The sequence below is a fragment of the Anopheles maculipalpis genome, chromosome 2RL, assembly GCF_943734695.1.
Source record: "Anopheles maculipalpis chromosome 2RL, idAnoMacuDA_375_x, whole genome shotgun sequence".
In the NCBI taxonomy this organism is placed as follows: Eukaryota; Metazoa; Arthropoda; class Insecta; order Diptera; family Culicidae; genus Anopheles; species Anopheles maculipalpis.
The window spans coordinates 67,222,059-67,233,302 of record NC_064871.1 but is presented as its reverse complement, the minus strand read 5'-3'; the positions used below and the strand labels follow the sequence as shown (position 1 = coordinate 67,233,302).

General features: G+C 42.5%; 3 protein-coding genes across 3 annotated transcripts in view; 2 read left to right on the top strand and 1 right to left on the bottom strand.

The window, feature by feature from the left end:
• The window catches only part of LOC126556257 (proteasome subunit beta type-5-like), a 375,585-nt gene that overhangs the window by 109,861 nt on the left and 254,480 nt on the right, over nt 1-11,244 (top strand). The window lies entirely within an intron of this gene.
• On the top strand, nt 995-2,258 carry LOC126556131 (nuclear pore glycoprotein p62). The gene has a single exon (XM_050211350.1). It carries the CDS (start codon nt 1,008-1,010, stop codon nt 2,256-2,258), a length of 1,251 nt encoding a protein of 416 aa, XP_050067307.1. The 5' UTR covers nt 995-1,007.
• LOC126567408 (uncharacterized) lies at nt 2,463-10,864 on the bottom strand. The gene is made up of 12 exons (XM_050223632.1): nt 9,736-10,864; nt 9,549-9,665; nt 9,428-9,464; nt 8,989-9,338; nt 6,579-7,853; nt 6,361-6,495; nt 6,270-6,306; nt 5,932-6,206; nt 3,602-4,765; nt 3,418-3,534; nt 2,789-2,825; nt 2,463-2,715 (listed from the first exon to the last, which is right to left on the bottom strand). Exons 1-12 carry the CDS (start codon nt 10,862-10,864, stop codon nt 2,463-2,465), a joined length of 4,926 nt encoding a protein of 1,641 aa, XP_050079589.1.

Below are 11,244 nucleotides of genomic sequence, written 5' to 3'. Positions count from 1 at the left end.
TGCGCAGTGTACTATATCTATCGGACACACCACTCTCACAGTAAATGAGAGCCGATCGGTATATTGGAGATTGTTGTCAATTGTATTGTGCTCCCAACATTCATCATCTACACCACCGCTGGATTGTTTCCTCTGGCCGTACCTAAGTGCTCTTCTCGTTTGAGCGCCATTTTTATTGTGTCTCGAATGTACGCTGCCACACTGCGCGCAAGAATGAGAGCGCTCGAGCAGCAAACTGAATGCTTCTCGTAAATTGAGCGTATGACAAAGAGCGCGATCAGTTCGGAACCATACAAAACACCCAGTGCTTGTTCTTAGATCAATCAATATATGAAACACACACAGTTCAAGCTGCTAAGATAGAGGATGATCACGAACAATGTTCTCCGAAAGGTAGTTCCAAAATATTGTGTATGTTATTTTTATGATCTTTTAGCACTGTACTCAACCAAAAACAACTATGTGAAGGAGACGCATGATCTTTCACGTGTAGACATAAACATAACTTTAAAAAGACTCAATAGTGAATCATACAAGAATTGAGCATGAAGAGCAAGTTTTAAAAGTTCAGTTTTTCAGCACGATTAACATGTATGCATACGATACGATCGTATATCTGACTGGAGAATTGTGGAAATCTTATTTGGTCTTCTTAACCACCCAGTTGTCTAGATCATCAAAAAGATGTTCAAATCAGTTGTAAGTAGTTTTTTTTATTGATTAATGCCTATTTGTTTAAATAAAACCGAAACAACATCATATGTGTGGTTATTTTCGTAAAAAATTGCTTAAAAAGTAGCATAAGTTGGAATTATATTTGAACATCTGCCGTTAGGTGATCTGTGCACACCTTGGCTATTTCGAGCAGTTTCATATATTCGTGTACTTGACATTCTGCTCGAAAAACAAAATTGACATCTCTTCGTTGTCGCGCGTGTTTTCGTATTCTGCCGGGAGCGTAATATAAATTCAGTGATTCTACTCAACAAAACTACCGAAATATAGCAATGAACTTCTCATTTGGGACGCCCACAACTACAACTGCCTCTACGGGAGGTTTTTCTCTCGGTGCACCAGCTACCAGTACAGCTACAGCAGGATTTTCCTTCGGTACAACACCAACGTTTGGTGCAACCGGAGCGTCCGCACCAGCACCGACACTGTCGCTCAATCCTACGGCGGCAACAACAACAACCCCAGCACCTGGTGGACTAGGTACTCTTTCGTTTGGAGCGTCACTTGGCAATGCTGGTACAGCCGCTACTGCTTCATCCGCTGCAACAGCCGCACAACCAACGGCAGCAGCGCTACCAACTTTTGGTTCACTCGGAGCGGGGACCCCACAACTGGGAGCGGGAGCAACAACAACCTCTCTCGCCCTACCCACCGCTAACCAACCAGCCGGTGGATCAACACCCGGCATCAATCTACTGGGCGGATCTATGGCCCAACCAGCCACAACAACTACCGCAGCAGCTCCATTAACGCTTGGTGGATTCGGCTTGTCCAAACCAGCGGAACAAAACACTCTTTCGTTGGGTGCCACAACCACGGTCACGACCGCCCCAGCTTCTACCACAAACACAGCAGCAACCACTACTGGAGCAAGTTCCGGATTAGCCGCTAGCCTGACGACCAACACACAAACAACGCAGTCGGCAACCGTTGCCGGTAATCAGCAGCTTAAGTTCTTCCAGCTGGAGGAATTCATCAACAAATGGACGCTCGAGCTAGAGGAGCAAGAGAAGCTGTTTACTAACCAAGCCACGCAGGTGAACGCCTGGGACAATATGTTGCTCGCCAACGGGGAAAAGATTGTCGCCCTCAACAAAGCAGTCATGAAGGTGAAAGCCGAGCAGAACGCGATGGAGCAAGAGCTAGAGTTCATTACCGCACAGCACACCGAACTGGAGGAGTGTATCGTTCCCCTCGAGCAGGAACTATCCCGTATCGGGCAAATTGATCTGGAGCGTGGTCAAACGTACTCGATGGCAGAAACACTTGACTCACAGCTGAAGCAGATGTACGAGGATCTGAAGGAGGTGATAGAGCATCTGAACGATGCAAACAAGTACACCGATCCAAACGATCCGCTCGTACAGATTGGCAAAATTCTAAACGCACACATGAACTCGCTGCAGTGGATCGAAACTTCCACCACCAGCATAACGAATCGACTGGAAGAGATTAACAAAATGCACGAAACGTTGCGAAAAGATAACGAGCGTTCCTTCCGTTTGACGTACTACGATCAGTGAAATCAGAGGGTGGTATTAAACAGGTTCTGTATTAAAATTTTTTGATTAAAAAAACAAAAAATAAATCTTATTCCAAAAGCATTACGTTCACAATATAATTAAATACTTATGTTCTAATTTTAAAATTTAGCTCTGAATTCCTTATCGCGTTCGATGTTAGGACACTACACCAACGTTATAGAAGTGATACAATTCTATAATCAGCTATTGCTCCACCGAAGAACATTCACTTTGATACTTCATTGCACGATCGTGCACCTTCGTATGTACGCGTAACTCCGCTATCGCCAAAAAGGTAGCATCGCAACGATCGCAGGGATACGGTTTGCCATGGGTTTTCGTGTGCTTCAGCATATCGTTTTTCTGCGCAAAGCCACGTTCACAGTAGCCACATTTGTACGGTTTTTCTCCCGTGTGTGTTCGCATGTGGATTTTGACGTGATACGCGGAAGCAAATCTAGAAAGTAATAATGGAAACAGTTGATTAATTAGAAAATTGATCCCGCCACGCTACGGTTGCATCTAAGTACCTCATTTTGCATACTTCGCATTCATAGTGACGCTCTCCTTGAATGGGAAGAAAAAAAATAGTGGTTTGTAGTAGTAAATTATGCGATAAAACCCTATTTTACAGGATCTCGATCCATATAATGGAATAACGTATGCCTTAAAAAAGGGACAAAAACGTTCCCATCTTTCATGCGCTTACACTGTCATCTTGTCGTCGGTCTTCCGGTCAATGGTTGATGTATACTAGTTGACTACATACAGTCAGAATTTGAGAGCTTTTTCTCTATTCTCTTCTTCTTGGCTTAACGACCTCTATGGTCATGCCGGCCATCGAAATTGCTTTCTAGACTGCCGATACCACGTAGTTGGTTAGTCAGTCCTCACTACGGTCCGGATGGGATTATAACCCCAGTACTGCCAAGTGAAACCCGGCGCCGATGTCGCCTACACCACCGGCCCGGTCCCTAGCTCTATATTTATCCTGATTAACTTTAACTGATTACTGACAATTTCACTATATGTTTGCAAAACTTACACAACAAGCTTTGCAATATTGCACTGCCTATTTTGAAAAATTCTACTTAGTGATTTAAAAGTCTCATTATATAGATTGAAACCCTGCACAAGAAAGAAAAGTGCTTGCACATACCGGTATGAATGACCTGATGTTTTACTAGAGAATAATGCCTATTAAACTGTGATCCACACGTATCGCAGCTGTACGCTTTATTTTTTGTATGTGTAAGCAGATGCACCGTTAGATAACCTGAAACAGAACACAAAATTTAAAAATAAATTATATAGCGACTCGTTGTGCTTCGATGAAAATATACCCTTGGTGCTGAACCGACTCGGACATAAGTTGCACTGCCACGGTTTGTGACCGGTGTGCCGATACTCGTGCTGGCGCAGATTACTTCGGTCGCTAAACTCCTTACCACACTGCGAACATAGAAAGCCTGTTCCATGTGTATGAGTCTTTACATGGTTCTTTAGCAACTGCTCCGTCTGAAAGCCTTTGTCACAAAACGCACAGAAATGGGATCGTCCTGTAGCGTGACAGTATTGATGATGCTCAAAGGCCGCCTTCGTCATAAACACCTTCGGACACAGATTGCAACAGTGAATCTCGTGCGGATGTTTTTCTTTCAAATGCGCATCAAGTTCGCCCGACGAAAAATAGGCTTGTTCGCTGCAAAGCAAACACCGGAATTTAATTATTTTCTCTTTCGGTGCTTCGATTTTGTCCGAAGATGCTTTTGATTCTTCCTGCTGCTGTTTCTGTGGAACATTTTTCCGGCTTGATCTCGTTTGCCTTGTCGTGACTAAACACTTTCTCGGTTTCTTTTTTTTGTATAATTTTCCTTTCAAAGCGGATTCTTCCTCAGAGCCTGATTGGTGATCTTCACTTTCAGATGCATGCAGCTGATCGTCAACGACAATTGAGCATCCATCCATCGCATCAGCGTTCGGTTGTTTCACGGCGGGATCATCTTTTGATGCAATTGATTCCGATGCAGTCTCAACGATAGTTTTCTGAGATTTATTGCTTTTATCGACTGAACATTGCTCAGCTACCAGGGGATGGCTCACAACCACATCTGATGTTTCCACAGAACCACCTCCTGTGATGTTTACGATAAATGTTGCATTTTTCTTTAAACAATTTCGTAGCATATCACCACTCTTCATGCTCATCTCGTACAAGCCGTACGCTGCCAACACCTGGCCTTTGCAAACGCCACATATCTTTCTGGGAAAGCACATAAACTCGTCCACCTTTACCTGTTCCGCATTGAACACGGAGGGAATCAATCTTTCCATCATCATGTGCATGCTTAATGTTCCTTCCTTGTATACCGTTTCGTAAATGCAATGCTCTTCGGTGCTAAGATCAGCACAAATACGACAGAATGTTAGCTGTATAGTTAAGCCTTGATCTTCTGCATCGGTGTTGTCCATCGCGTAGAGCTGTCCTTTTGCTTGGTCTATCGTTACTGATGAGGCGAAGACGTAATCCGAGAGACGAAAATACTACATAAAGTGGCCTTTTAGGCCATATGTACCATCGTTGCACTGATTTTCCGTTTGTTTAGGATAGAATCAACAAGGCTTTGTGTTTACGTTGTTACAATTGTTTACGTTGCTCATTTGACGTTTCTGCTCCCTTAAACGCATATCCCACGAGGTTTATATACAATTTAAAGGGCTGTACAGACGATATGCTTCTAGCATCTAATGATTTCCATGAGTGCCTTGTATCGTCCTGACACACTTGTGCCATGGAACAATGATGTTCGTTTGATGCGCTAAACCCAGCCGGGCTAATCTTTCAAAAAATTCAACTGAAATAGCTTACCAACACTAGTGCACCGCTCTCTTAACTGTCGCTGAAATTATACGCAGAGAAGTGAGAATGAACCGGCCAAAATAAGATCAAGAGAGTGATCGTTAGGCGTGTCCGTTACTGTACTTTCTGTTTTGCGCTCCAAGGCCTGAACAGAATCTATGCTCATTACGTATGGTTTCGGCTGGGTTCTGGAACAAATGTATCAGCTGCCATAAGGACAATAATTAAGTTCCCAGACATCTAATTCAAAATTTTCTTAAAATAACATATTGTATTTAAAAGAAACGTACAATAATCCCGTTTAACATTAGCCGCTTTTCACTAACCATTTACATACGAAGATTAAAACTATACATATATATTCCAACGTATAGGCCTCGAGCCACGGGAGGTTTCAAACGGTTCCAATCGACGCGAAACTTTCAAAAATCTCTAAATTGCAAAGCTTAGTCATAGCTTTTTTATCACCAGTGATTTTGAAATCTCTCGTGACGCATGAATAGGCCGGATAGCGAATCCTTTCCCAGATAGTCAGTCCCCGGGCGCAGGACTGACTCCATTATCCTACTGTGGATACAATCAAATCAAGAAAAGCCAGAAGTGGCAGGCCTATTTAGAAAATGTATTGAGCTGTGAGCAGCGAAACTAGTGATTCCTAGCTTCGCTGATGGAAACTGATGGTTTGACACCGACCTGATGTGTTTTCAAACGTTCTTGAAAATCGTTCGTCCTAACATTTTGCTTTCCGTGCTCCTTCCCCGTAGTTCTGCTGGTTCATTTCCTTTTCGTATCGAATTTTCAAAATATTGGTACTTGTAAACCGTATCGTTTTATCCTCTTCGCCAGAAAGTGCATCCTTACTGCCACCCGCCTGACAATGCTCCTTGTAGTGATTCCTCAGATCCGTGAGCAGTCGGAACGATGCATCACACCGGTCACACTGATACGGATTGTTACCAACGTGTGTTTTCATATGCTTTACCATGTCGTTACTTTGCGTGAAACTACGTTCGCAATAGGTACATTTGAAAGGCTTTTCACCTGTGTGCGTTAACATGTGCCGTTTGACATGGTGGCTGGAGGTGAATCTGAAATTTGAAGATACAAAATCTTAATTTTACCATTCAAATAAAACCATACAAAGCTTATACCTCATATTGCACACCTCGCAAGTAAAGTGGCGGTCACCTAAAATTGTAGAGCAAATTTATGTTTTAAAAACGAGTGATTTGCAAAACAAACCCAACACCCAAACATTACCGGTATGGATGAGCTGATGTTTTACTAATGAGTAATGTCTGCTAAATTGAGAACCACACGTGTCACAGCTGAAGAATTTGGCCTTCGTGTGGGTATGCTGATGGCGGTCCAAATAACCTAAAGAAGGATGGGAGAACCGAAGCGAAATAAAAATAAATATATTAGTGTCCTTTAACCATGGGTAACGATGGGCAACATACTTTTCATGCTGAAACGGCTCGGACACAAGCTACATTGCCACGGTTTGTCACCCGTATGACGTATTAGATGTTGGCGCAGATTGCTTCGATTGCTAAACTCCTGACCACAGTGTGAACACAGAAAGCCTGTCCCGTGCGTATGGGTCTTGATGTGATTCTTAAGCAGTTGCTCCGTTTGGAAGCCCTTGTCACAAAACAGACAGAAATAGGAGCGTCCCGTAGCGTGGCAGTACTGATGATGCTCAAAGGCTTCCTTCTTCATAAACACCTTCGGACAGAGATTGCAACAGTGAATTTCATGCGGATGTTTCTCCTTCAAATGCTCAGTAAGATGCTTCGGTGAGGTATATGGCGTTTCCTCTTTGCAAAGCAAACATTGGTAAAGGTTTTTTTTCGTTTGCGGTTCTTGCGTTTCGTCTGTGCTTTCTTCATGCTCCTGCAGCTGTACTTTTCGTACCATTCTTTTTTTACCAACCCTTAGCGGTTTTTCTTTCCCTGCTTCAGCGATACGCTTGGAGGTTTTGCTTTTTTCACGTGCAGATGAGTTACGTGTTACCAGTTTTGTTGTATTCGATGTTTCAGTGCTGATCGCTTCTTCGTAGTCCGAATGCTGCTCATTATCTTCCGTTGGTGTAAGGGTAGCTTCATCTCTTGTTAACATTTTAGCCGGCGTACTATCGTTCTTTCGCGATTGTTTAAAATCCAATTTACGAGGAGCTCGTTTCCGCGTTGGCTTCTCCTGATCTATTACTGTTATTGGTTCGATCGCAACTTCTTCGTCATACTTGGACACCAGCTCCAGTGATTCAATAGCATAACTTTTCTTCTCATCGTCGTAGACTCCCTCAACGATGAATGAGTCCGCTTTGCGCGACATGCATTCTCGCAGCAGATCGCCACTCTTCATACACTGCTCGTACAAAATATACGCATCCAGTATTTTGTTTTTACACTCTAAGCAAATGTTTCTAGGCCAGCACATAAACTCGTCCATCTTCACCTGTTCCGCGTTGAACACCGAGGGAACTATCTTCTCCATCATCATGTGCATGCTTAGCGTTGCGTTCTGGTACACTGTTTCATAGATACAGTGCTGTTCCGAGCATACCGTAGCACAAACGCGACAAAACGTAGATTTTATATCAATGGTTAAATATTCTTCTTCCATTGTACTTTTAAAATAGTAAGCGCAGTCCGGACTAAAAGCAAAATAAACAACACACTTTCTCTTCTTCTTCACCGATATGTTTGCGTTGCTGTTTTGTTGACACCAAACTGTCGCAATCACCAAGCTCAATATCAAGGTTGTTATAACTAATTGCACGTGATATCAACCTTGTGCTCATTCGAATGTTTGTTTTGCAAACGGTCATAGCACATGTTTAATATTATGCTAATCTGCTATTGCTATTGTGAGCGGTAGATTATTTTGAAGCAGTTTATCCGTAGATGGAGTAGCAACTCTATTTTTGACAGTAAATTACTACAATCGATATTACCACTAAGCAATTTTATTCATAGTAATTCTTGAATTTCTGGTTGCTGAAATTTGGGCAAATGTGCCAAGTCAAACAATTCATGCTGTAACTCACTTAAACCTGGTTTTAAAAAGCGGAGTATTCGGAAATTGTCGATTTACAGTTATTTTTCACTCGTTGACCGGTCCCAGAAAGAATAAATGCAAAATATAACCGTTTTATGAAAGGTTTAAAATGTGTTTTTTTGAGTATTGGGTAAAGAGTGCCATCCATTCGGGGCATGACGACCGTCTAGATAAATTCATTGAAAATTTTGTAAAAATGGAATATCAGAACAGATGTTTCTTTGCTACATGCGAGGAGTAGATTTGGTTCCCCAATTCATTCTCTTTTGGGTTTCAAAAATAGTTTCACAATGACTAGATCTTAGCTCCTTACTGGATTTAGGATTTGCCTCCTACGGTTTCTAGCATTTCACATGTGTTGTTGGTGAAACTTCGCATTCTAAAGCGGTTCATGTCACCAAGATGCTCCTTTTGGTTACTAATCTCACTGCCGATACAATTCCTGCTGCTGGCCATCCTTTATGGAAACTATTCCGCCTAAAAGTACACACCATTCTGTTTCTCTCTGAACTAGTAATGAATAAAATTCGATGATATTCAATCGCTAGGCGGATTGATCGGGATGCTAATCGAGAGTTGAAATCTCGTAGTTGCCAACAAAAAAATCTACTCGGCTGATGTAAAGTTCTCCCGATAATTGACAACAGTTGAAGCTTTGAAACTATGTGTTATTTTCATATTTATTGTACTGTAAGTATCTTTAAATCCCAATGCCCAGCCACGTCAAAATAGATGTTAAAGTTGTTACATTTTCATTTTGTCTTCTGCATAAGTCTTCTAACCGGCCATACAAAATCGTCTAATTGCCATCGCTTTCCTCATCCTTCTGGCCGCTCTGGTTCATTTCTTTTTGGTATCGTAGCTTCAATATTTGCACGCTGGTGAATCGTATATCCTGATCGTCCACCACCGGCGAAGGTCCGATTCCGTTTTCACTTTCAACATAGTGTTCTTGAAAATGGTTTCGAAGGTCCTTCAGCAGCCGGAAGGATGCATCGCACCGGTCACACTGGTACGGATGATCACCGATGTGCGTTTTCATGTGCTTCACCAGCACATTGCTTTGTGCAAAGCCACGATCGCAATAGGTGCATTTGTAAGGCTTTTCACCCGTGTGTGTCAGCATGTGCCGTTTAACGTGATACGGTGAAACGAATCTAGTAGAATAAGAAAATAAAAATCAATATTATGCCTGCCAGTGGTGCTAGTAACTAAGTACTCATTCTCCATTTAACAAAACACTTACCTCATAGGACATAGATCGCAAACAAACGGACGCTCACCTGTAAAAAAAAAACAAAACACATACGAAATGGATAAAGCATGAAATACCGTTTGTTCCATAAATCCACGCAGTATCCATTTACCTGTGTGAATGATCTGATGCTTAACCATCGAATAGTGCTTGTTAAACTGCGAACCACAGGTCGGACAAGTGTAAAGCTTCGTTTTCGTGTGAGTACGCATATGAACATTTAGACAAGCTGCAAGTAAAAGTACCAAATTAAATAACAAAATCGCAGTACATACAGTGTCCATGTGTGTGCTTCATACCTTTGGTATTAAACCGACAGGGACATAAACTGCAAGGCCATGATTTACTATCGGTGTGAAATGACATATGTTTCTTGAGATTGCTTGTGTTGGAGCAACCCTTTCCGCAGATTGAACACAAAAATTTATGCTTTCGCGAGTGCGATCGAATGTGACACTCGAGGAGAACTTCCGTCTGGAAACCCTTATCACAAAACGTACAGAAGAACGAACGTCCCGTCGCGTGGCAATACTGATGATGTTGGAAGCTTTGCTCATTAACAAATATCTTGGGACATTTGTCGCAGGACCTGATCTGAGTGGGATGTTCCGCTTTCAAATGTTCGGTCAACTCTTTGGGTGACTCGTACATCGTCCCTTCGCACAGTTGACAGCGATAAACTTCGGTTCTGGATTCCAGGTGTTCAGCCGCTTTCTTGTCTTGTTTTTTCGTCAGCTCTTTCTTTTCCCTCTTTTTCCGTTCCTGGGATTTTTTTGCTGCATTTGCTTTATTGGAATGAGCTTTCTTGATCCTTGATACGGGTGGCTCCCAGTCCGATTCTGTGTTTTGGTCTTCAATTATTTCTGCCTCATTTTCATCGTCCATCTCTTCGATTTTCAGCTCAATCGTTTCCTTAGGTATCTTCTTGCGTTTAGTGGACGATTTCGTAACACTCTCAGCTTCTTTCATCTCGCTTTTGCGTGTTTTTACTTCTGTAGATTGGGAAATGGTATATATTTCCATAGGTCCTAAGGCAATTTCTTCAACAAGATCGCATTCAACGAATTCTTCCGTCGACACATCAATCGGAGTGAGCACTGGAACCTCTTCGTCAATCTTGTTCTCGGTAAATCCCTTCTTTTGCAGCTTATCACCGCTGTCAAGACATGTTTCGTACAGCTCGTAAGCATCTTGAACCCTCTGCTTACATTTTCGACAAACTGCCGTTGGCCAGTTCATGCTATAATCGTACTCCAGCTGTGTTTCATTAAACACCGAGGGGAACAGTTTCTCCAACACGATTTGTAAGCTCTTCGAACCGTATCCCTCGAGTGGTTCGGTCATTGGGTAGTACTCTTCCGTTTGTACCACGCATATGCGGCAACAAGTGATTGAATCCGTTGAAGGCCAAGCCATCTTATCATCCATTGTTGAACAGTAAAGATAGCTAAAAACGTCGAAAAATTAACAATTACTAAAGCCCCCACTAACTAGTTTGTTTACTAAATGTTCCACTCGTAAATCGCTCCGCCTAAGAAGGCGTCTTTTGTTGTTTTGTATTGTGTTGTGTGCTGTCAGTGGAAATGTCACCTCTAGATGCATACAGAAAAGGTGTGCCGTGAGAATGTTTTTTTTCTTTTTACTCCAACTAGTGATGGGTCTTACGACTCTTTTTACGGATCCATCCGGAGTTGGGTGCGTTCCAATGGGAACCGAGTTTGACCCGTAAGTAGAACGCGTTTGGATGAACCAAGTCAACCACCGACCCGTGAATCGGACCGAGCCAACAAGTCGAACTCATAGAAGCG

Bases quoted from the DNA above. Each gene is read 5' to 3' on its own strand.
- LOC126556131 (XM_050211350.1), top strand. From the start codon at position 1,008: ATGAACTTCTCATTTGGGACGCCCACAACTACAACTGCCTCTACGGGA.
- LOC126567408 (XM_050223632.1), bottom strand. From the start codon at position 10,864: ATGGATGATAAGATGGCTTGGCCTTCAACGGATTCAATCACTTGTTGC. The intron at 9,465-9,548 runs GTAAATGGATAC...TTTTTTTTACAG, and splicing joins GCATCAGATCATTCACACAG to GTGAGCGTCCGTTTGTTTGC. The intron at 7,854-8,988 runs GCAATTAGACGA...TGATTGCGACAG, and splicing joins GAAGGATGAGGAAAGCGATG to TTTGGTGTCAACAAAACAGC.